Consider the following 26,419-nt stretch of genomic DNA (forward strand, 5'->3'; position numbering starts at 1 on the left):
ATTACCTTCACAGAGTGCAGATATGCTAACGAGTTTGCTGTCTAGGCACACTGGCTTGATAAGGTTGTGTGGTGTTGTCTGTTTTGAATAGGCATACCATCACCATGTATATATATTTTTAGAATTATTATTATTTAAAAATGAACACAATTGAAACAGGTCAAGTTGCCTAGGCAAAGGAGCATCCACATGCAGAGAAGGAAAAAGAAAATTTTAAAATACTTTTGCTTTTACATTAAAATAGTTGTACCATGTCACACTGAAGACCCATCTACCATCTAGTTTCTGGCAGTGACCAAGAGCAATGCGGAAAGAGCGTAAAACCAGGTGTATGTAAAGCAGTACTTCCCCTGTTTTCTCTTCCCATTTCCTGGAATCTATAACTTAGACAGACTTCCTGACCCTGGGATCAGGGTAGGGTGGAGTTCACATATTACTTAATAAATTTGGATCTAACTTTTCTCTGTGAATTTATTAAATAAAACAGACTATGAATTAAGCAGAAATCAAATGTACATTCTTCCTTGTTCACAAAACCCAAGGTAATTTTGAAGACTGAATAGATAATTTTAGATTTGTTCCAGGAAATCAATGCAGCAGATAGTAGTTTATATTCCTGATATAGAGGACTTATTTCCTGGTTGTTTGTTATGGAAATTCATCCTTGATTCTGTGAAGTATTTACTGTCAGTCACTGTCATAGACAGGATGTGGGACTGTGTATACTGTATATCTGCTTCAGTACGATAATTCCTAGTGAGAGATAGAAGGAAAAATAAAGAAAGCTATTGGGAATTTCTATAAGCTTTCTTCTTTTTATTAAATATTTATTATTCTCATTCAAGTTACTCCATTTAATATCTGAGCAGTTCAATCAATGCTTCATCTCCTATTCTACATCAGAAAATAGGTTTGCCATGATCCAGTCTATTTTAATGGTGCTTATTCCTTCAGTGTAGCAAATAGTGTAAGTAAAGCTGCTTTCTTGGAATCAGGCTTACCAGCAACACCTTCAGTGTGTGACTTTTCTGTTGCTCTGTGGTTATCTTTGTACAACACAGGTGCTTCTTTGGTTAAGTATGACAAATACGTACCATTCCTTGTATTTTTCTTCAAAATTACACTCTGTAAAAATAGCAGAAGCAGTCTGAGGTGGACTAGAAAGCATCCTAAAGGCCTAACCAAATATATTCAGCTTTTATCAAATAGTATCATAGAAAAATCCCAGCTGGAAGAAACCTCAAAAGATCATCTAGTCCAGGCTTTTGTGGGAAGCAGTGCCTAGATGAGATTATCTAGTACCTTGTCCAGTCACATCTTGAAAACCTCCAGCAGTGGGGACTCTGCCACATCTCGGGGATTTTGTTGCAGTGAATGACCGTTCTTCCTTCTTACATTCCTTTCTCTTGAAGACTGAGCTGAAATAGTGATTCCAGGGATCTCGGTTTCATTATCCTTCAAATCCTGGTTAGGGGCTTCCGAACAGATTAGTATTTTTACTGCATGACTATAATTTGTTTAGCATAGCTGATTTTAGTTTCTAATAATAAGGTAGTTTCCATATAATTTGTATCTTACCTCTCTTTAACTAACTCTGCACCTATAGCCAGTGATTGTTTTGGCAATGGTTTTGTATTCTAAAGAAGATGTCTGTTGTCTTCAAGCTGATTTTGACATTATTTGAATCAAGGTCCCCGCCACAAGGCGGATATGATACTCCTCTACACAACAGAATCTGTAATGCCTTTGGATTAGTAGCAGTCATTGCCTGAACCATTTTTAGTGTCTGACACTAGATGTCACACTAAGAAAGCTATTGAATCTGCCTCATTAATGAGGTGAAGAGTTTTCTTTTGTTTTTAAAAGATGCAGGAAGTTTGGTTTCCCCCCACTGTAGAACCACAGTGGAGTAGATCCACTGAAATAGTTGCTGGGATGATGAGATGGGAGTAGGCTCACTGTGATTTAAGGACACAACTTGTTGCACTTATTGCCACCATTTTACCCTCTTTCTTCTAAAATGTATTTTGTAGTAAATCGGCAATTACACCATCCAGTCTTTTAGTAACAGTGTTGATAAAACTCTGCTCTAACAGTGGGTTCCATTGCAGCTAAGCCAATCTGTGGCTAGATAGCCACTGAAATGTACAGTCCTGCACCTCTCTTTTCCTTGTATGTTTCTTCTTCGTCTCTATGCCAGTGCGCATGCTCTGCTGAGCTCCTGGTAATCCATTCAGGAAGCTAAATTGACATAAGAATAACTTTGGAGGAAAGAAAAATGCATTTTCTGCCTCTTCAGTGCCTTGAACCAATAAGTGCCCAGGCAAGCGGAAGGGACAGATATGAAACATGGAAGGAGCAGAACCTCCCACACCAGCACCGAGAAGCCATTAGGTCAGCTTAGCTATAACAGCAAACCTTTTATCCCCTGGGTTTAAGTGAGGCAAAATATATTTTCAGGCTGTACTTGAACCTTATGACTTCCATTTTTAAAAACAGCTTGTATGCTTGAAAGCTTGCCTGTTTTGGGGTGTTTTTTTGACTAAGCTATGTGCTCGCTTAATGAGACTTACTACCTTCTCCTACAAACCTTGCCTTTCATACACTATTTTTTTGTATGGGTGAATTATGGTGTTCATAAGGTGCTTAAGTTATGATGCCCAACAAGCTGCATTTCCAAGCAAATTCTGTTCTCTACCATGCTGTATACATGTGCTTCATACCAGGTCAGTTTGTTTTTTTTAACTTCTAGTGCCAATGGTAAGACTAACATTTGTCAATACTCCTTATACAATAAAAGTAACAAAAATAGAACCCAGCTGTTTAATTTACATGGTCTCTGAAATTCATACTAAGGCTGCTTAATGCATCTCTCTCATGCAGTGCTTGTAATTAATATTCTGCTATCTTGATTATTTTGTGCTTGTATATATTCCTCATCTAGTTCTTCATCTAGTAGAATGGCACACAAAAATATCAGACACCCATAGTTCTCCCTGGTATGCTGAAAACCTTTTCTTGTCACTCAGTATAATAGAACAAAGTGTCGCTTGTGATGTCACTGTGTTCACGAGCTTGGGTATTATTACACATGGATATGTGTAATAATCAGCATTGCATAGCTTAAATTGAAGTCTGTGTGGAACGGAAGTGCAAATGCTTCAGATAATGTGAAACTAAAGTATTGAAATGATGTGCATATCTTTTCCATTCTTTAGATACTGTTCCCTGTTGTGAAATAAAGAACAACATTAAAAAAAACAAAGGCTGGCTGTTATGCTTGTACCTTTATGTGGTCATAAAAACAACAGTTAATCTCTTCAGAAGACTTTTTTTTTTATAAATTCAGCTGATTAAAACTGGTTTTGGTCCTGAATACACATGGTGGTCTGTCAACTGTTTTGTAAATAACACTTTACAACTGCTGTAGCAGCAAACCCCTTTTTCACAGTTCTTTTTTAAGAATACTGAAAGCAAGTAACAGATGGGAGGAATTGTGGACATGCTTTTAGGGATGGCAGTCCCATTTGCTTTCTTTATGTCTTTTAACATGGGCTTATGGTTCAGAAGAGGTGGAGAACCAATAATCTGTGTAGCACCCTTTATGCCTATTACTATTATTAAAACCTTTTACCATTGCAATAAAGAGATCTGAGGGTAGGCACATTGACTAGCTTAATTGGACTTAATCCTGATTTACAGACCGGACAGCATACATATTATCAGAATCTAGCCTGTGTTTTTGTTTTAACTACAAGGAGGAGAATTTTCTAAAGCCTTGAAGTGAATGGAGTGCCAGTAGGATAGCCTCAAAGTGAGCACAGTGGGGTACCACTTTTTTAGTGTACAAAACCAGAGGACAGCTGACTCTTCAACAGACCTATTCTTTATATAGGGAAATTATTCCCTCCAGCCATCTTCAGGTTCCTCAGTTTCTCAGTCAGTGTCAGATGCCAATTTAAGGCTTCGATCTTCATCTTTAGCTTGAACCAGATGAAGCTTCATTCATCTCACTAGGCTGAGTTTTGATCAGTTGTTCATCAGAAATGCCCCATGGTATAACACAGGTGACAGACTGTGTGGCAGCCAGGGACAAAAATCTCAAATATTTCCTCCTCATCTGTACCACTGAAGTGGGGAGTCCAGTTGCCTGGGCATACTTGACAAGAGACAGTGAATTCTATAGAGAATGGTTTCGATTTCAGATGTGCTGAACTGCTCTTCAGAGGTGTCTTTTGGCTTCTTTCAGCTCTGCAGAGAATCCAAAACTACTAAACTGGGAGGTAGAAGATAAGAGAGCCTGAAGTGAAGTGGGATGTATCTGACTAAAGCATTTGTGAGCACTGTAATCAGGCCTTGGGCAGATCAGGCAAACTCAAAGGCAGGCCACATTTTTAGGCACTGCTTGCAAAATCTTCCTTTTCAAATGAAAGATTCCAGATAGCAAGATGAACCACAATATTCTGCTGAAATTGCCAGCCAATAGAAAGAAAAGAAATCATGTAGGCAAGAAAACCAAAAGCAAGAAGACAGGAAAAAAGCATGCTTTCTTCAGAAAGCATCCATTAACAATACCCACTGCATAGCTCTTATATCTCTGCTGTTAGAGATGAGTAAATAGAGGCATCAGAGGTGTTCTAAATTTACAATGTCAGCTCTGTGCATTACCACACCCAGTTTAACAGAACCAATGCACCTTTAATATGTAGGCTCATCTCCCATAACTTCTTTTATTTCTGTGACTTTTGAAATTACAAATAATCCTTTTCATTTCCAAAGCAACATGTGCTTCTGTCATGTTTGTGCATGTATGTGTATCTAGCAGTGTTGATGTGCCTCAGCTGTGGTCTTCTGATCTTGTCTGGTTTTGTTGTTGTAGTCAAACATGTGTGCTACATACAGCTTAGTTCAGCAAAACCACTCCTAGCTGACCTGAAATACTTTCTTATCATTCTAGTGCATGTAACTACGCCCTGAAAATGCTGCCTTATTTAAGTGAGTCATGGGAATCTGTAGAGTAACTAAGTGACTCCAGAATCTATTCATGCTAATATTTTCATCGAACCAATTAAAATGGGCAGGAGATTGGGATTAGACAAAGTAGTATGCTGCTTTCCAGTGTCTGCGTTGGAACAGATTTTGCAAAATGGTATGTCCTGTACAGATGGGCATACTGCTACTTTTTGTAAGACACGAAATACAATAAACAAAGGTCATATTTTCTTTAGACACGTAAAAGCATTTACCTGCCTGGTCTCTCTGTTTTGGTGTAAAACATCAGGAGCCCATGCAGCTTATGCTCTCATATAGAAAATTACTTGTTACTGTTCTTAGGGGACATCTGTTCTTTTTGTTTAGCTCCAGATACCCTCAGTAGTGCTGCTTCACATACGTTTTCTAGAGTATATTTATTACTGAATCCACAGAGCACCTGATGTGCAACCCATCTGGAAATCGTAGACTTGTAAATCTAAGCTTCCTTCTTCCTACTCCAGTTCACATAGTTTTGCTGCATGTTTCTTTAATGAGGTGTTCAAAAGTATATTTGTATGACCACACACACACATACATATGTATATGTTTATCCAGAACACTGCAGAGCGCTGGCAAATTATAGGCTATTTTGCTGTAGTTAATAGAAAAGATGCTTCGAACTTCTCTAATAGAAAGTGCACACAATTGTGGGAAAGTATAGACAATGTTTAGTTAATTGTTATGCCTTAGATATCTAGGTATCTGCCTCTGCATCTGTATGAATGCCTTTTCTGAAATCATTTATCTATTCACAGTTCAGTTTAAGATAACAAAGCAAAGAAGTATGAAATTGTCATTAATACTCTCATAAATAGTTAGGCAGATAGTAAAAGCACCCCGTATTTTCCTGCTACTAGTTATGAGCTTCACGTGAGATGCACTAATGGTGTACTGTGCAAGAAAAATTCAAATAGAGTCACTGAAGCCATTTCATTTTGTGTTGGAAAGAAGTATTGCTCACCTGGTTGGTTGTTTACTTATTGCATCTCAGCTGGTGTGCAGAAACTTCCAGCTAAAGAAGATGTGCTACCTCATTTGTGATGAGAGAAGCATATCATGAACATACTTGTGGATATATCCAGAAGCAGAATAGGCAGACAATTTGAGGGTAGTCTATTTTAAGGGCAGTGTTTTTCAACTACAGCTGATACAGATTAGGAAGCTTTTGCTGACTACCAGGCAATCCCCCTCTATCCTATAGCAGGATATTACCAGTCCATGTGATCTGCTAGTGTAAATAAACTCTGTGTAGAAAAGCAGCAAAGTAATCCCATTCTGTCAAAATTATTCAGATAAAAACACTAATAACACATATTCTTTACATTAAAATATTATTTACATTTAATAGAACATAGAGTTAGGGAGTCACTACATATGTGTCAGGTAAAGGTGGTAAAATCTCTGTAGATCATCTGCCACTGAAACAATAATTCTGTCTGTGTCATCTGACACCAACAGACTTAACAAAGTATATTTAAATAGCACCTTTGAGGAGACTCACTTCAGAATTTGACTTCAGGTGAGCAACTGAGTAGCTTAAATCCTGAAATAACTTTGAGGACTTCATCAGTATTCCCGAAATACTTACCTAACATAGCACCTATGCAGCACTAAAGAACAGTTCTCTTACCTCAGCCCTGCAGTCATCCACACTCCATTAGTTCTGGGTTAATTGTTCTAGACATCTGAAAACTAGATGAGACCAAACCCTATGGCATTAGGAGAACCATCAATTTCTGTTTAAACAGATTGTAATAGAATATTTAGCATTTTTAAAAGCAGGTAACTAAACTTTTGTTGTTGTTTCACATTTCAGATCCAGTGTCATTTGTATTATACTTTAGCTTTATAATTTCTAGTGAGTAAATATACTGGATGTAGTAGAACAAGTGAATTGTTAACCAAGAAAAAAAATAAGCAGTTGAGGTAAGTTTAATAGTTATTCTGATTGTCATTATTCATGGAGTATAAGAATACTATGGACTGTTAGTAATAAGTTTTCAAATCATATAATCTAAAATACAGTTCTGCTGCAGGTCATGGGATAACAGCAGTGAAGGAAAAAGCAGGAACTACCCTAGGAATTCATAACACAAGTTCTACATCTTCGGAAACAGCAGAGCCTCCTGCAGCTGAAACACTAATTATACGTAAGCTCAAGTTCACTGAGATTGAACAAAACTCTTTGACACTGCCAAATTAGTCCAATTTATAAGTAATTTTTTACTTGTACAGTTGGAAGTATGCTGTAGCTTGCTTATTTTCTTTCGTTAGAAGCAGAAGATTCTCTGGACCAAAGCTCTTCTGAGAATATTCCTTCATCTGGATCTCGTGGCATGTTGTCAGCTATCACTAATGCTGTACAGAACACAGTGAGTCACTTTAGCTGGCTTCTCTGCTCTAGTTATTTTTCATTATTTTTAGATGCAAGTTCACTGTAGGTCACATTTGTTAAGTTGTAGATCTTTGTAAAGACAGTTCTGTTGTAGGTCTGTTTAGAGTCTCATGGTAAAATAACTGCATCAAATTACAAAAAAAAAGAATTCGAACACAACTAAGTCGCTTACTACTTTGGCACCAGTTTCAATGAAATATATGGTCTTCTAAACTATGTAAAATTCTGCAAATTCTTGGGAAATCTTTTTTTATAGTTATGGTACCATCATCTAGGTTTTTTTACAGTTAAGTCCTTTCAGAGGAAGTATGATAAGATTTGTTATCTTTTTTTAAGGCAGATAAAGTAAGAAAATACTCCATTTACTTATATTAAGACTTCTACTAAACTCTGTATTGTTAGTCCCTGGCCCTTACCTGCACCTCTGTATCTTGTCTCTTATTTCATATTAGCTTGCCCAGATGGTGGTCTGATTGCAGATGCAGTGAGGCAAAATCTTTTGTCCATGGTTCTTTCATATTACACCCTCAATGTATTTTTGTGTGTGCACTTTATCCTTTTCTAGTTATCTTTGTGCACTTTATCCTTTTGTTTTTCTGTGTTTCAGCTTTTGCAAAATCCTGTACTATGCCATTTCCAAATAAATTCTTGCATCATCTTCTTCCCCAATAATTTTTACACACTGTTGTCATAGCAAATGTTTTCCTCTGAGCTTTTCTGTATGGTGTTACCCTTGAAATTGTAAGAGACTTTAAGCATTGGCTAAAAAAGCGTAGAAGACTAACTCCCCATTGAGGATGTTTTACAAAGTGGCAATTCTTGTTTAGTGCATATTCAGATCATTCTGACTGCCTCATCACTCTTAATATCAAAGATTTTTGGAGCAGAGGGAGATTCCTGTAGATTATTCCTAAGACTGTTGCTATAGAATCTGGAGCAACATATGGTTTGTGAGAGCTGGACATCAGTATGATTACCTGAGTGTCATATAAGATTTGCAATAAGAGAAACAATGAAAACCTAGAGAGGCTACTATGCCACAGTGACGAATGTCAACAAAAGAATAACTTAATGTCTGAGTTACCTGTAATGCCATTTGAGATTTTGGTAGATTTTTCCATTATATATCAGGCTACATCAGCATTTGAGTATCTGACAGATGCATAATCCAGATTGAAATGGAAATCTTTAGCCAGTGAAAATTGTTCTTCAGTGTACATGAAAAATTGTCAGTGATGGCTAATGCTAGTATGAATCATGGAATGCTTTTAGTTGGAAGGGACCTTAAAGATCATCTAGTTCCACCCCCCCTGCCATGGGCAGGGACACCTTCCACTAGACCAGGTTGCTCAAAGCCCCGTCCAACCTGGCCTTGAACACTGCCAGGGAGGGGGCAGCCACAACTTCGCTGGGCAACCTGTGCCAGTGTCTCACCACCCTCACAGTAAAGAATTTCTTCCTAATATCTAATCTAAATCTACCTTCTTTCAGTTTAAAACCATTACCCCTTGTCCTGTCACTACATGCCCTTGTAAAAAGTCCCTATCCATCTTTCTTGTATGAAGACACAGGAAAAACAACTGTGTTTCTGTTGGCAGTTCCAGAGTCATCACAACTGTTAAAATTTTAGAAATCAGTTAGGAAAGGCAGGGTAATCCTATTCATTATGGACTTTGGCTCCATGTTATTCATGTCTAAAATATGTTCCTATGGACTAGATGACACTTTGGATGAAATTAAAGTGGTATTATTCATAATCTTTTCATTGGCAACAGATGTTACATTTCTTCTGGTGTGAGTCTTTTAACTAACTAGAAATATTTTTATAGTTCATTGTTTCTTTCTGAAAATGTATTCAGAACAAAGTAACATAATTTTATAAATGTATCAATTCTGTTGTTTGTTAAAGCATAGAAAATCTAGGAACCTGAATGTTCAAAGATGGTGTCAGCAAAATCAGTACTCTTTACAGTTCATATTAGCATGAAGTGGAAAGAAAATAACCACATTGCATTGTTTTATACAGGGGAAAAGTGTATTATCTGGAGGCTTAGATGCTTTGGAATTTATTGGGAAGACAACCATGAATGTCCTTGCAGAAAGCGATCCTGGATTTAAGAGAACCAAAACACTGATGGCAAGAACAGTTTCTCTATCTCAGGTTGGATTTATTTAAATACAGCTCTGTTAATGCAGTTTCAGATCCTTTTTCCAGAATTTAAGATGCCTCAGGGAGAGGCTTTATTTATTGTGGTAGATATTGGCTAGGCTTATGGAAATAAATATTATGCTTTATATTTGCTCCACTTTATTTTTCTTCACAGAACCACAAAAGATAATGTAAAATCATCTTTTCTGCATAATCACATGTGCAATAGCTGATTTTAATAAGTTAATATATGTGTGGTGATAAATCATTACTCTCTGGAGACAGAATCAAATTGTTGGTGTTTTTGTTACAGCTGTAGATAGTTATCTTCCCACGTAAACATCACTATACAAATCTTCGTGGAAATGAGTGATACTGGAACATGACATATGTTTCACTAGGAATTAAAGCTGTGAAAATTTATATCATCGTGTCCATCTAAACTAATGGTACCCTTTTACACTCATGGCTCATATGTTCAGAAGTTTGGAGACATGATAAAAACAGAAGAGTAAGTGCTGTCAGTACAAAATTATGTTAGCTCTCCAGACACTGAGAGGAGGGAGGCTATGGAAATCAATAGACATTGAAAAAAAGTTTAATTTAACTACATGTTTACTTCCTTGTAAAGAGAAGTAAGGTATTTTTCTTTTAATGAGATGTTTCATCTTTAGTGTTTGTCATTGTAAATGTGAGCAGACTGATACTGTAGGCCAAAAGCAAGTAACTCTTGTTAAGGCCCACAGGGTTAAAATGAGCTTTAGAGAAAAACTTCCTAAAGAATATGCGTGAATTCACACCATAAAATCTGAGGCAAAGTGACATAAATCAGTTCTTGTGGGTCGCATAACACAGTGCTTCCTTTTCAGTAATTCATATGTAAAACTTTGTGAGTGATCTTTTGAATGTGGAGACTGAAAAATCTACCATCATGTCTTTTGTAACAAATAAATAACTGAAAATAATACCGTAGGAATTTTGAATGATGGAATAGTGTAAGTGGTGAGAGTTCTTCTGTATTCAGAGGTATATGTGTTACTTAAGATGTAGTTCAGAAGTATTTATCAGCTTTACTGTAGGAAATTAATATGAGAGGCCATTCCTTCCTGGAAATAGAAGGAAGGAATAGAAGACCCTATTCTGTACACTATTCTGTCCTTTTTATACACTAATAGATGTGTATGAGAAGATCACTCCAAAATATCCCCAAGTATATGGAGTGCAGTTCTACCTCACCTTTAGTAAAAGTCATACCTTATGAAGGCTAAAAATATTTTATAGGACATATTTATGTAGGTGCATTATTTATGCAAGTAGGTAGGCAGGTTGTGAAAATAATATTCTTCCCATTTTGTGGTCTGTGGAATGGATTGCATGACCCTTTAAGGCTGTGTATGAAATAGTCCTTTTTATTTTTCTTTCATTTTAAGTGGTAGTTAAATTTATTATACAGTATCCATAGCTGACCTAAGCAGCTATGGATAACGTATAATAGTTGAGAACATAAGCAAAATTATTTGTTTGTTCATTGTTTTTAAAAAAAAGATGGTTATCAATTACCATTGGGAAAACCACACTTAGAGTGCTATTTAAATATTTTATTAAAAACATTTATCAAAAAAGAAGTTAGATATTTCAGCTCTAAAATTTCAGCTCTACAGGTGTGATATAGTCCCAAATTTTATTACTATTTCCTAGACAAGCAGAAAGTAATAAAATCTGTCGTACCTACAGCACTACCAATAAACAACAAGAATTATGTATATTTTTGCAGCTGTTGAGAGAAGCTAAAGAAAAAGAGAAACAGAGGCGGGCCCAGCAAGTTACAGTTGAAAGAACCGCACATTATGGACTACTTTTTGATGAATTCCAAGGTTTGTCTCATCTTGAAGCTCTGGAAATCCTGTCAAATGAAAGTGAAGCTCAGGTACAGTATGCAGACAGCATAAATCAAAATGGTTGATAAAAAATTTATCTTTACATTAATTTCACTTTGCAGATGCATGTGGAATGAACCATAAGTTTCCCATCAACTTCAGAGGAAGCTGGATTGTATAAGTGAAAGTTATTTCTGTTAGGACCATATATGGTGTGTATTTTCCAGCTTGTGACATTATGCAGATGTCTTTTCAGAATTTGCAAGGAAGTTGAAGTCTTCTGGTTTTGTATCAGGCACCGATATGTTCAGTAATTCCAGACCTACTGCACTTGGAGGCTCGTGAATTCAAATGAATTCCAGATTACCTACTCAATTCCTAAGCCTTCCTTATTGTGTTAGTTTTTAAAGTTACATAAAACTACCCCAAGATATTATTACTGGAAGTATACAAATGTCTCTTTGAAGAACATGCTAATGTTACTCAGGCCTCTATGATAAATATATTTTTTAATTTTAGCTGTACTAAATTATTGCCTCTGCTAGTAGATCAGTAGATCTCTGACAGTAGATTAATAGAATTTTGTAAATTCCCAGCAGTGATGTTTTGTACAGTTTTCTGAAGAAATTTCTTAAGTTTTCTTCTTTTTTGTTTTTGTAACTAACACTCCTTGCCCTCTGGGTTATTTTTAATAAAAAATAACCAACTTATTTTTTAAAATTTGCTCTCACAAATAAAAGAACTTATATTAATAACAGCTAGGTACATACTGTCCATTGGCTGTATTTTTTGTAATTATGTCTAAATGAAAAATTATAAATTTGAAACTCACATGTGAGATTCAAGGGTGTGGTTTTGAAAAAAAAAAAAAAAAAAAACCAGCAAAAAGACCCCACAAAACAGGAAGGAGATAAATAGAAAACAAGTTCCACTTAATTGCATGTGTCAACACTATTTCTTTTTTACTGTGAAATACCATAGGGTAAGTCAGGCTTGTGCAGGTTATTACTGTGAGGTGCTTCATGTTATGTCCTAGATAACCCCTTGTCCTTAGTCTTACTCACTCCAGTAGGGTTGAATGCAACTTTGTGGCTCAACAAGTTCAATTCCCTGATAAATATTCCAATTACCATACACACACAGATGCACAAAATACTTCTGGTACTGTAAGCTTGAGACCTATACTAACAGCCCAAAAGCTGTAGGAACATGAGACTGAAGGTATTGCTAATGTCCTATGTGCTTCTAATAGCAGGGATTTAAAAATAAGCTTTTATTTTAAAAGTTTCCATTTTAAAAAGTTCCCAGGTAATCCTATGAAGTGGATAATGCTATAGAGAGGGACAAAAAAGCCCTAGGTAGTCCTTCACCTGAGTTGGGTCTACCAACTTTATCTGGCATTTAATCCGGAGCATATGAACTGGACACAACAAGGAGGAACATAAAATAATATCTTTCTCCAGTCTCTCAATGAGCCAGACTGCATGTCTGTAAAGCAATCTTAAAAATCCCCTTTGAAACACACCTAAAAGTAAAATTTTGCATCAAGGGGAGAGAAGGCATTTGTGTTGGCTCCCGTAGGCAGAGAGTGCAATCATGGGATTAACACCTTATAACTGTAGTGAAAACAGTGATTCAAATAATTTGTTTCCATCCCTCTTAGGCATGCCACCCTATTAGATATGCAGGCACTTGCAGATACCTGAGACATGCAAAGACCTGTCAATACATTCTTCAGAACAGGTAGACTAGGGGACTATCAATAATTTTGGTTGCATTTTGAAGGAGGGGAAGCAGGCTGCTTTTTCCAACTCTTCCTGTGAATGCTCAGACTAACCATTAATTCTGCCTGTGCTCTTTTTGCCTGCTGTCTTCATCCGAGCAATCCCAAAATGCTTATTACAGTCTACAATTAAACCATAGATTTATAATACAAAACTAATGTTTTGGGAGAAGGTAGAGACCTGATGATCTTGCAAGGCTGGTGTAATTTTTGTGATACTCAACAAATTTTGTTGATGAGAACTGAATATGTGTCTATATTGGAAGATTATGACAAGATTTGAGCATAACAGAAGTTTCCATTTCTCAGCCTGTTTTGGTATCAGGCTTTAAATTAGCATTTAAGAAATGCTCTGGTTTGGTTAGGAATGTTTACTGTCCTCTCTTTTCAGATTCAGTCATATTTAGCAACACTTGATGGAGAACAGTTGGAGACTGTGAAAAATGATTTAATTTCTATAAAAGAGATTTTTATTCCAAAGGAATCAGATGACGAAGTGGTGCAGGCACAGAAAGGTAATTAGAAATACAGAAACTTAACCATATAAATAATTGTTACTTCTGTATGTAGTAATTTTAAAAATTACAATCCAAACTGTAATTCTGATATCCTATTATTATTCATAGTCACTAAAATTAATACTCTAAAAGTTCTGGAAGCTGATCAATGCTCAATTTTCAATTTATATTGTAATTGAAGTTTGAGATACAGAAAATATAATGTAAGGAAGTATTATATTACTTTGCTATATCATCAGTGAGAGCAAAACAAAAATAAGAAGGGAAGATATTAGCCTTTTGGATAACTGAGGTTTTCTTACATAATCTGTTCATGAAATTGCCTAATTTGAAAGTTTTTGAGTGTTTAGCAACGCTTTTCTGTTTAGCAACATCATTTTCACTTTGCACTCTCCCTTGCTAGATAGGGAAAAGATTAGAGTAATAAAGAGACTTAAGAACCTAAACTTTTTGAAGGAAAGTCAATTTGACACACAGGGGCAAAACTGCTTTCTAGGTATTGTTTGGCAAGATTTGGCATTTGTAGTGTGAGAAAGAAGTTAAAGCAGCAGAAGCATGCCATAACTGTGACATAGTGCACAGTGTTGAAGAGAATGGAAGCAGCATAACAGTCCATAGAATAACTCATAAGTTTCAATAAAATGGGCGGGTGCTTTGGTGAGGATCAAAATAGGTGTCTTAAACCGCTCAGGAATTTTGGCATCCCCTGGAACAGGCTGAGAACAGGATAAGAAGTTAGCTTAAAGCCACCATCGTTTGTCTCCAGACCTGTTAAGATCCATATCAAACCTCTTCTAGCTAATAGAAACAGTTCCGTTGACCTGGCAACAGAATTCCATTGAACATGGTATTGTTGTGTTTCAGAAACACAGAAACGTAAAAAATATTTCTTCCACATCCTCTTGATCTTGGGGGTGCTTCACAAGGTGGTGACGTATGGTTTCTGTAGCCTTCAGAAAAGTTAGATAAACTGTGATAACATCCACATGTTCTAAATGGAAAGTCTTTTCCGCTTGTACTGCTCTTCTCAGCAGTGTTTAGTATGCCTGATGTCTCTCACTGGGAGTTTATTGTTTCTTCTTGAGGCAGAGCAAGTGTAAAGTCTTAGTATGGTGGTGTTTTATGCTAGGTTTTTTACCTTGCTACTCTTTAAAACCCCACATTCCTCTGTGGGGTTGTGAGAAATAGAAGTCAAGAAAGTGTATTACTTGCTTAAGAGTAAGTATTCATGAGATGGCTGTTGTTCCTTAATTTCTGTGTGAAATAGTTCCTTGCCTTGAAACCCAGGAAAAGCTGTTTCTTGCACAAAGTGGTATTTTCTCTGGTGGTCAGAAGTCCTGTTTTTTCAGTGAAGTACAGATGCTGATCATGCTCCTTGAAACATGAACTGGCCTTTTAAATAGGCTGAAACCAAGGCAGTGAGCACCTTAAAAAAAAAAAAAAAAAAAAAAAAAAGACCAGATCAGAGCGTAATGCAGGTTTTCTGCTGCAAAAGCAAACCAGTTAGCAGTGAAACATATGCTCCCCTCTGTGACAGCAGAAATAATAACCACACACATGTTCATTCCACCTCGCAGCTCAATGGGATACAGTTCAAATTCAACCTCGCAGCTTCAGGATACAGTTCAAAACGACTCATGTCCTCTAGTGCAATTCAACTCAAGATTTATTAGTATTTGAACTACAAATAAATTTCATTTATTAGTATGAAGTTGGATAAATTGCAGTTCCACTGAAGGACACCAAAATAATAGAAAGGTTAATCACTTCTCAAAGTAGCTTTCTGATAGGACTGAGCCTACACTCCTGTGGTCAGGCTCCTGGCCTGGGACATGTGGCCTTTACTTCTTTCTTCAGCCTCTCATGCATAATCCATAGTACGTGGAACACTGCACTGATAGCGCTCTTAACACTGTATAGTGCTTTGACACATCCCTTCTAGACAGTGTCCTCATCTGTGTACCCTTCCCAGCCACAAAAGTGTGTTAGCTTCATTAAAATCTTGCCAGAGTGAATGAATGCTTCATATGATCCTCCTGAGTCAGGGAAAACAGACCTTTTCCTGAATTTCTTAATGCACAGGATCTTAAGTGTTTTTATTGAGTGCATTTATGCAACAAATGGATAAAACCTTTTAAAAGTTAAAAAATTCCATTAATAGGCCTTTACATGACAATTGTCTGCCATTTTTAGGTAAAAACAATATCCAGCACCTTTCCATGTAATGTCATATGTGATTTGCATGTCCCTTTCCCTTCATGGAGTACAGTTTTATTGAACAGTTTAATGTTTCATTGATACTTTAGTCTGCCAATCTTTACATAATTTAAGTTGGATTCCAGTGACTACACTTAGTAGCCTGGTCATATTTTACAAATAAATCTAGCTTTCTGGAGAGCATTGATATGTATACTTCTGGGAGCACACTTGATGTTTTAGGGTCTAGGTTTGAGTTGTTTGGTTTGGGTTTTTTTAACTGGAGCTGTTTACTTGAAATGACTTCTTGGGATCTTCAGCATATTTCAGTGGCATAATTAATATTTACACTGAGAAAATGGTCTGTGTTTAATGTTACCAGAAATTTTAAACTTCATTTGACATCCAGCATAGGTAAAAGACAGGGAAGTTTGGCAACAGGTTCACTGATCAGGATTAAATGCAGCTCATGTTTTGCTGTCCAGAGAAGGCTTCATTCTAGTTTGTGTTCTTAGCTTGAGCTAGTTAATCCAATTAAGCACCTGTTAAGCACTTTAATAGGTTTTACACTTACAAAATCAAGTCAGTAAAGCCATATGCTCTTTTAATAGTGTGGTTTTTATACAGAATTACATATTTTTACTTAAGCTAACTGATCTAGCAAGAGGTAGCAGTCTATGTTAAATTCTGCGGAGGAATTTCGAGTTTTAATCCTGATTACTAAACAGTTTAAAACTACAACTAATTTGACTTCAGTAGGAGTTTGATTTGGGCTTCCTAGCTCAATAACTTGTGGGTTTTTCCTTTATGTAAGGAAGTCATCCCCCTAAAAAATCCCAGACATAAACTAACGGTGTTTGAAACTGTTAAATCTTACCTAGCCACTGAGCAGTATTTGAAAACAATTATCACTTATTGCTGATTTGTTACCACTTTCTTGTCATCAAAGTCATTTATATGGTGTCACATGTCAGTGCTATATATATTCAGCAAAAAAAAGACTAGCTGGGAGGAAAACCAGTACTTTGCATTCAAGTGTTTGAAAAGGGTGGCTGTTTGTTTTATGTAAACTCTCAGGATCCCTTCTTATCCTAAACTCTCAGGTTCTCATTCAGAGATGTTACTGCTGCTTTTAGTTTCTACAGTCAACGTTTTCAGTCCTATGTAAGGAGAAATTACTGCAGTGGTCTGTGAAGGACTGTTTTGGGAAAGGATATCCACTGTATGATCCCAGTACTGGTGTTTGTTGTCGGAAAATGTGTCAAGGGTCTTATTTTGCTTATTTTGGCTACTGACTGCTTATAATGTGCTCATATCAGTGCTTGTGGGGCTGAGCCGGTACCTGTTTGCTGCCTGGGCTTTTGTTAGGGGTCTCACCCCCTCTATGGGTGAGCCAGGGGAAGAGATCCTCTCGGTTTTGGAGAGTTTTAACTATCCTTGGAGCATCCAGACCAGTGTGATTGTGGCACAATGCTTTCTGAATGCTTGCCAGATCTTAGTTTTGACCATGCAGTATTTCTCCAACAAGAGCAGTACCCAGAAACCTGCCCCGAGGTCAGATAATAGTGAGTGGCAAGGTATGTGGCAAGAGACCGGCAAATGCCTGGGTCACTGGTCGCCTCCAGTGCTTTGGAATTTCACTCCTGAACAAATGCAGAGCCTTGATAAACTGGTGGAGTGCTTAGAACAGGTGTGTTACCAATCTAACAAATCCTAGGAGACACAGCTTGTTGCGATGTGTTGGGGACTTGCCCATGCCTACCGTGTCCTCTTTAACACTACTCACTGCCCTCAAGGGGGAGAGAGGGCTGCAGAACCTGAAAGTGAACTTACTGGTACAGCAGCTGGGCCGGGGGGACAGTCAGAGCCAGTATCAGTCGCCTCCACCAGCACAGCAGCTGAACCAGAGAGCCAGCCAGTGCCGGTATCAGTTGCCCCCACTAGTGCAGCAGCTGGGCCAGAGGGACAGGCAGAGCCAGTATCAGTTGCCCCGATACAGAAAACTGAATACACCAAAAAGTCAGCTCGCAAAGTGGGGGACGGAGATGAGCCAGGCCCAGCATGGGAATGGGAGGATGAGCCTGGATCTCTAGCCCTGAGTGAGCTGCAAGATATGCGGAAGGATTTCAGCTGCCTTCCAGGTGAGCAGATTTTTATCTGGCTGCTCCGATGCTGGTAGAGCTGGTGTTCTGGAATTGGAGGGGAGAGAGGCCAGGCAGTTGGGATCTTTGTCCAGGGATGCTGGCAGTGACAAGAGTAGGGTCGATTTAGAGCTTAAGGATATGCTGTAGTTGGGAACTGTCAGTGCTAGGTGAACGGTTGGACTAGATGATCTCCAAGGTTCTTTCCAACCTAGATGATTCTGTGATTCTGTGAAGGCAATAGGGAGACAGACTCAAACCCTCAGCCTTTGGAGGTAACTCCTGCTCAGTGTAAGGGAGAGGCACCCCTACAAGGATGATATCCTATGTCAGCTAGGCAAATGGACCAACATGGAGAAAGGCATCCAGAACCTCAGGGAACTGCCTGTGTTTCATATGGTTTATGGTGATCTGAATGATGAGCAGTCACCCATGGACCCAGATCAGGCCCCTTGCACACACCTGATGTGGCGAAATTTCCTGAAGAGCGCACCAGAAGCACACTCGAAAGCATTGGCAATAGTGTCCTGGTGGACAGACACCCAGACTCTAACAGTGGATGGAGTAGTTGGCAAGCTCTGGCAATATGAGGGAAATCTCCCTTCATCTCAGCATTCCTGGGTCTCAGCTGTGGAGGAACTGTCTCAGAGGGTCCAGAAAGTGGAAGAGGACATGTCCTACGTCCCACCTGCACGGGCTAATGTCTCAGCCATTAGAAGTAAATGTTTCCCCACCCAAGAGAAAGGCAGCAGAAGGTACACACCACGAGGCACCCTGTGGTTTTCCTCTGCAACCATGGAGAAAACATGAGGAGGTGGGATGGACAGCCCACTGCCGCCCTAGCTGCACGAGTAGAGAAGCTGAAAGGGAAGACCACCACGAAAGGGGAGTCCTCCAAGAGGAGCGCAGCTCCAGTGTCCAGTCAGAAATCCCCCAGGCAGAACAGAATGGCCAACGTTATGTCTGACCCTCTTGAGGGGACCAGTAAATCATTCTTGCAAGAAGTGAGTGATGCTGAGCAGGATTAGAGGGGCCCTGCCTCCAGCCAGGTGGAGGAAAGGGATAATCGGATTTACTGGACAGTGTGGATCCGATGGCCTGGCACGTCAGATCCACAAGAGTATAAGGCTTTGGTGGACACTGGCGCACAGTGATGGCACCCTGATGCCATCGAGCTACAGTGGGGTTGAATCCATCTGCATCTCCGGAGTGACAGGGGGATCCCAACAGCTGACCCTACTGGAAGCTGAAGTGAGCCTGACTGGGAGGGACTGGCATAAGCACCCCATTGTGACTGGCCCAGATGCCCCGTGCATCCTGGGCATAGACTACCTCAGGAGAGGGAACTTCAAAGACCCAAAAGGGTACCGGTGGGCTTTTGGTGTAGCTGCCCTGGAGGAGGTTGAACAGTTGTCCACCTTACCCGGCCTCTCAGAGATCCCTCAGTGGTGGGGCGGCTTAAGGTTGAGGAGCAGCGAGTGCCGATTGCTACCAGGGTGGTGCACCGGCGGCAGTACCGCACCAACCGAGATTCCCTGGTCCCCATCCATCAGCTGATCCATCAACTAGAAAGCCAGAAGGTGATCAGCAAAACTCACTCACCCTTCAACAGCCCTATATGGCCAGTGAGAAAGCCTAATGGCGAATGGAGGCTAACTGTGGACTACCGTGGCCTGAATGAAGTTACGCCAGCAATGAGTGCTGCAGTGCCGGACATGCTAGAGCTCCAGTATGAACTGGAGTCGAAGGCAGCCAAGTGTACGCCACGACTGACATTGCTAACGCGTTCTTCTCCATTCCGATAGCACCAGAGTGCAGGCCGCAGTTTGCGTTCACTTGGAGAGGCATCCAGTACACCTGGAATCGATTGCCCCAGGGGTGGAACCACAGCTCCACCATTTGCCATGGACTGGTCCATACTGCACTGGAGAAAGGTGGGGCTCCAGAACACCTGCAGTACATTGATGCCATCATTGTATGGGGGGACACAACTGAGGAAGTCTTTGAAAAAGAAAAGAAGATAATTGAAATCCTCCTGAAGGCCGGCTTTGCCATCCCATGAAAGTAAGTTAAGGGGCCTGTAAGGGAAATTCAATTCCTAGGAATAAAATGGCAAGATGGGCGTCGCCACATCCCGATGGAGGTGATAAACAAGATAACAGCCATGGCCCCACCAACCTCTAAAGAGGAGACTCAGTCTTTCCTGGGCGCCGTGGGCTTCTGGAGGATGCACATCCCGAACTACAGCCTGATTTTGAGCCCTCTCTACCCCGTAACCCGTAAGAAGAACGATTTTGAATGGGGCCCTGAGCAACAACAGTCCTTTGAACAAATTAAGCGGGAGATTGCCCAAGCAGTAGCCCTCGGGCCAGTACGGGAAGGGCGGGAAGTTAAGAACATGCTCTACACCGCAGCCAGGGAGAATGGCCCTACCTGGAGCCTCTGGCAGAGAGAACCTGGGGAAACCCAAGGCCGACCTCTAGGCTTTTGGAGACGGGGATACAAAGGCTCTGAAGCTAATTACACACCAACTGAGAAGGAGATACTGGCAGCGTACGAAGGAGTTCGGGCTGCCTCAGAAGTGGTCGGCACTGAAACACAGCTCCTCCTGGCACCCCGACTGCCGGTGCTGGGGTGGATGTTCAAAGGAAAGGCCTCCTCCATGCATCATGCAACAGATTCCACGTGGAGTAAATGGGTTGTGTTGATAACACAACGGGCTCGAATAGGGAACCCCAGCCGCCCAGGGATATTAGAGGTGATTACGAACTGGCCAGAGAGCAAAGATTCCGGGATGTCACCAGAACAGGAGGTGACACGTGCTAAGGAGGCCTCACCATATAACGAGCTGCCGGATGAGGAGAAGGGATATGCCCTGTTCACTGATGGGTCTTGTCGCATTGTGGGAAAACATCGACGATGGAAGGCTGCTGTATGGAGACCCACACGACGGGTCACTGAAGCTTCTGAGGGACAGGGTGAATCCAGCCAGTTCACAGAGGTGAAAGCCGTCCAGCTTGCTTTGGATATTGCTGAGCGGGAAAAGTGGCCGAGGCTCTACCTCTACACTGACTCGTGGGCAGTGGCGAATACCCTGTGGAAATGGTTGCAGCAATGGAAACAGAGCAACTGGCAACGTAAGGGTAAAACCGTCTGGGCTGCTGAAGTATGGCAGGACATTGCAGCCCGTGTGGAAAACCTCGTTGTGAAGGTGCGCCATGTGGATGCCAATGTACCCAAGAGTCGGGCCACTGATGAGCATCGACACAACCAGTGGGCAGACCAAGCTGCTAAGATTAGAGTGGCTCAGGTGGACTTGGACTGGCAGCGCAAAGGTGAACTGTTCATAGCCCGGTGGGCCCAGGAGACCTCGGGCCACCAAGGTAGAGATGCAACATACAGGTGGGCTCGAGATCAAGGGGTGGACCTTACTATTGACACCATTGCAGAGATCATCCACGGATGTGAGACATGTGCCACAATCAAACATGCCAAGCGGGTGAATCCCCAGCGGAATGGAGAGTGATGGCTGAAATATAGATATGGAGAGGCCTGGCAGATCGACTGCATCACACTGACCCGCCACAGGGAGCGCCACGTGCTCACAATGGTGGAAGTAACCACTGGATGGTTGGAAGCTTACCCAGTGCCCCACGCCACTGCCCGAAACACCATCCTGGGCCTTGAAACCCAAGTCCTGTGGCGACACGGCACCCCAGAGAGAATTGAGTCAGACAATAGGACTCACTTCTGAAAAAACTTCATAAATACCTGTGCAGAAGAACATGGCATCAAGTGGGTCTAACATATCCCCTACCATGCACCAGCCTCTGGGAAGATCGAGCACTAGAATGGACTGTTAAAAAACACGTTGAAAGCACTGGGAGGTGGGACCTTCAAACACTGAGACACACATCTGGCAAAGGCCACCTGGTTAGTCAACACAAGAGGATCTGCCAATTGAGATGACCCGGCTCAGTCAAAACTTCCATGTGCTGTAGATGGGGATGGAGTCCCTGTGGTGCGCATGAGGAATGTGTTGGGAAAAATGGTCTGGTTTAGTCCTGCGCCAGGCAAAGGGAAACCCATCCACGGGATTGCTTTTGCTCAGGACCTGGGTGTACCTGGTGGGTGATGCAGGAGGATGGAGAGGTCCGATGCGTACCACAGGGGGACTTGATTCTGGCTGAGCTCAAGCTTAAAATAGAAAGAAAACGTACCTCTTAGCTGTGGTTTGCAGACAGAGCAATAAAGAACATGTTTTCCAGTATGCTTCCTCTGAAACATATTTGTATCTGGCCCTGCAGAAGTTTTTATTCCTTGGTTTGAAAGAAGAGGTTAGTATCTTTTCTTTGGTTATTTTGTGGGTCACGTATTTTTGTCAGATAACTAGGGATCATGCAGCTTCTTCTCCTCTTACCTGTTTTTGTGAAACTTAGTGGAATTTAGAATGAGGTGGAAAGAGTAGTCAAAGTGCCAAGCTAGCATATCTGGTTGTACAGGTATCTCTGTTTCTTGTTCTTTATTTGAGGATATACACACCCACACCCACACACCCCTTCCTTGTACCACTGTCACTGTTTTTCAAGTGCTGGAGTGCTTGGGGAAACTATTTGACTTGATGTATTTGATCATGTAAAACATTGCAGTGATAACACCCTAACAAAAATTGTCTTGTTTTTTCTTGCAGCAGATATGGGAGAAGAGTTTGTCAGCATGCTCACTGAACTGCTGTTTGAATTGCACGTTGCCGCTACTCCTGACAAACTTAATAAGGTTAGCACCTGTTAGTACGCTGCCCTCTCTTTTTTGGACAAAAACAAAGAGGGGGGGCTTTGTTCTGCAATCTGACACAGAGCAGTACCTAGCTTAGTCCAGACAGTTCAGAAAACAAAGTACAGGAGGGTGGAACTAGAATGAAGAATACAGAAAAGCTTTTGTAGAAGAAGTGAGATTAGTAGGTCAGTACAGTTGCAATGACTAGCTAGCACAACGGGCTGTGTTAGAAAGCTTTGAACCAAGGATGTCTCAGCAGAACAGAGTTCATGAGCACAGCAAATTTGGTCTTACATACTGGGAACAAGGGTCAGATTTAGTTATTTTTCTTGCTCATCTTGTCTGTATTTCTGAGGGACTTCTCCAGACCCTCTTAGCTAGAAGCATAGTCTTGGATTTATCTCATCTAGCTTCAGCCATCTACCATTGGGCTCCTTTAAAGGTGATTTACCTGCTGATCTTAGGATCAGATGTATGTTTATCTCTCTGGCTATGTAGACAGACTATGGATAACTAGCTTAGGCTTAGGTCTTAACATATTTTGATTTGATTGCATGTTAAAAAAGAGGCATCATAAATTTCCTACTAACCATAACAGTAGTCTGAAGTTGTATCAAACTTCAAGGTTTTTCCACTTTGATCTACTTTCATGGCTGCAAAAGCAGCTGAAGATACAGTGATTTTCTATTTATTTTAAGAATTTAGTACATCTCTTAGCTCTCCTTTTTTTTTTTTTTATACTACTTTCTTATTTTTATTATTTGGGAAAATTATTTTAATTCCTTTGAAAGATACCTCATAAAGCTGAAATATTAGTAACTTTGGTATTAACCCCAACTCTATGTATTGGTTAGGAATATCATACCTGGAGAGGAATCATCCCTGGCTGATCCATCTTTGTACAGTCAGAAATACTTCTCCTTACAGTTTATTAAATATACACTTAACTAAGTGCCACAGAGGCTTGATATGTTTAGACTTCTGAATGTAAAAAGGAAGTAATTAAATATATTGTTAATTAATGTTCAGGAACATCATCTGATATTCCCTATTGGAACTGAACTCTGGGGTTGGATTCTTTCTTTGGCAGGCTAGGAAAAAAGCTCATGAATGGCTGGAAGATGCCAGTTTTTCCACCCCAGTAGACATAGAAGAGGAGCTAAAAGAAAAACCTGAAGAACCTGGTGAAGAAAAGACTGAAAAAGAAGATAAAATTGACAGTGATAAACCAGTAGATAAAAGCAAAAGTGTGGAGGTAAAATAGCTCTTGGAGGATAAGTTTCATTAAGTGAATTGTCATACTTTGATAAGATTTCTTGTTTATCTTTGTGTGTTAGTTTTATGTTGTCCTTATTTTTTAAACTCATGGAAATATTAAGAAAAAAAAATACATCTATTCACTGTAGACCAATTACAAAACTAACTTACAAAAATATTTTTACTATTAGTTTGCTTCCATAAGTAAATATCAAAGTAGCAAGACCTCTGCCTATCGCATAGTTTTTATTTTATCTATGCTTTTGTGTGTCTGCATGTATATACGCAATGTACAGTGAGCTGAGGGATTCTGTAGTGTAATGTTGATAGCACATTGAAAGTTGTATCTCAACATTCCTTGGCATCCCTTTCTCCCAGTGACAATACATGGAAAAAATTCTCAAACTTTATTTAAACTCTTAAACAGTTTAAATCACAAACTAACAAAATTAAAATATTATTCAGGTGACTCACAAGTGTTCATTCTCTTTATAAAAGATAGCTCTTAGGGCTAAAAGTATAGTGTCCATTCAGACAACCCTTCCTGTTGATAAGGTTAATTGTGATTGAATATTTTACACCAGGTTATAGCAATATTAAACGTGATTGGTATCTTTGTCAATTTTTTTTAATTAATTCTGATAAAGAAATTATCTGTCATGTTTTCTTACACTAAAGGTCCAAAGGAGACAGAGTTACACTGTATATATTATAGATTTTTATGTGGTTGCAGATTTCCAGCTGTCATGAGCTTGTGAAAGCTCCAACACCATAGTACTAGGTAGAATTTTTTATCATTGCTGATAAAAGCCACTTTTTTATTGGGAGTATTATCCGTTTCTATTCTGGAGATTCATCTGAGGAATTACTTCAGCTCCATATGAAAGTAATTATGACTTATTCTAGAGTTAAGGGATCTTTGTGTTTGTTAGGACTAGGTTTAAAAGTGCTATGTTAGAAAATCCGGGAGCCTGACCTTGTTCCCATCCAAATAAATGGTAGACTTGTTCTTACTAATTTTTCAGGATGCGTATAAAGTCTGTATCATATAATCTGCGGATATTTCATTTTCCAGTATTGTTTGTGAGGATGGCATTATGGTTGATATTACTTCACTATGTATGGGGTGGTATTTCCATCTGGGGTGGGGAGGGCCCCTGTGTTTCAAATTCTTTTATATATATGTATCTAGATGTATATTTATTAGTGTTGTTATTATTGATTATATTATTCCCCAATTTAAGGAAATCTACATGCTGTCCATTGAAAGTCTGGCTGAGGTAACTGCTCGTTGTATTGAACAGCTTCATAAAGTAGCAGAATTAATTCTACATGGACAGGAAGTAGAAAAAACAGCTCAAGATCAAGCAAAAGTACTGACAAAGTGAGTATTATCTACTTCATGTGTGAACATTTGACATTTGACACCTGAAGGCAGAAGTTTATGGATCAACAAACAGCATGGGATCCTGGTGCTCTCTTTTCTCGTGTAATCAAGTTACATAGGCTCCCTGTTATTTTTTGACATGGCTAACATTGGTATGTTTACAAGAACATGACCTATTCACAGACTGAAAGTTGTTTCCGCTTCAGCAAGTGAATGTACAGGCTAATTTGGGTTGCATTTCCTGTTCCCTCTGCAAAAGATAATGTGCTAGCATGTATAGATTTTGCTTTTAGAGTGCATAAGGCAGTCGTAGTATCTGCCAATAGAGTTTCATTATATAGTGTTTATCTGCCAAAAATAAACAAAAATCAATCCATAGGTCTAAACAATAAGACTACATTTGTCAGTAACTTTGTAGTAAACCACAACAAAACATACATAAATTCAAGAAGCCAGTTTTTCTAGGGGGACTCAAAATTCAGATCTCAAGCTCTCTGCAGTAACAGAGTCTACTGATTTCAGTGGGTTTTGACGTTGCGATGTTTTAAGCACTTGGGTCCTAAATAAGTAAAATATTTAAGCAAGTTTTTATCCTTAGGAATGCTGGTAACAATATCAAAGTCCAAGGGAACACTTCAGTCTAAAACAAAGTACTTAAACAAGTATTTTCAGAATTAGAGCTAAGGTATGGTGCACCTTGCAGGGTGACATTCTGTATGAGGCACTTGTGAATATTTAGCAAAACAGTGGAAGTTCTAGGAATAGAACTAGATCTCCTTGTTCTCTTGTATTTTAACCACAAGGGTACTTCCTCTTTTAGTGCAGAGAAATGTTTTATTGCTTAGATAGGAAACTTTTCACTGTTCTCATTAAAGTTTGATTTATTTCCAACAGTATTTCTAGGAG

General features: G+C 39.6%; 1 protein-coding gene across 2 annotated transcripts in view; it reads left to right on the plus strand.

Annotated features, from left to right (window-relative positions):
• The window catches only part of FAM114A1 (family with sequence similarity 114 member A1), a 41,243-nt gene that overhangs the window by 7,016 nt on the left and 7,808 nt on the right, over positions 1 to 26,419 (plus strand). Inside the window, exons 4-11 of one of the 2 annotated variants that reach the window (XM_074904653.1) lie at positions 7,071 to 7,184; positions 7,309 to 7,406; positions 9,456 to 9,590; positions 11,353 to 11,505; positions 13,630 to 13,753; positions 22,784 to 22,869; positions 23,960 to 24,124; positions 25,371 to 25,510. In XM_074904653.1, the coding sequence (XP_074760754.1) occupies positions 7,071 to 7,184; positions 7,309 to 7,406; positions 9,456 to 9,590; positions 11,353 to 11,505; positions 13,630 to 13,753; positions 22,784 to 22,869; positions 23,960 to 24,124; positions 25,371 to 25,510 (1,015 nt within the window). The remainder of the gene's footprint in view (positions 1 to 7,070; positions 7,185 to 7,308; positions 7,407 to 9,455; positions 9,591 to 11,352; positions 11,506 to 13,629; positions 13,754 to 22,783; positions 22,870 to 23,959; positions 24,125 to 25,370; positions 25,511 to 26,419) is intronic. The other variant, XM_074904654.1, reaches the window with a different exon arrangement.

The sequence above is a fragment of the Athene noctua genome, chromosome 4, assembly GCF_965140245.1.
Source record: "Athene noctua chromosome 4, bAthNoc1.hap1.1, whole genome shotgun sequence".
Lineage (NCBI taxonomy): Eukaryota > Metazoa > Chordata > Aves > Strigiformes > Strigidae > Athene > Athene noctua.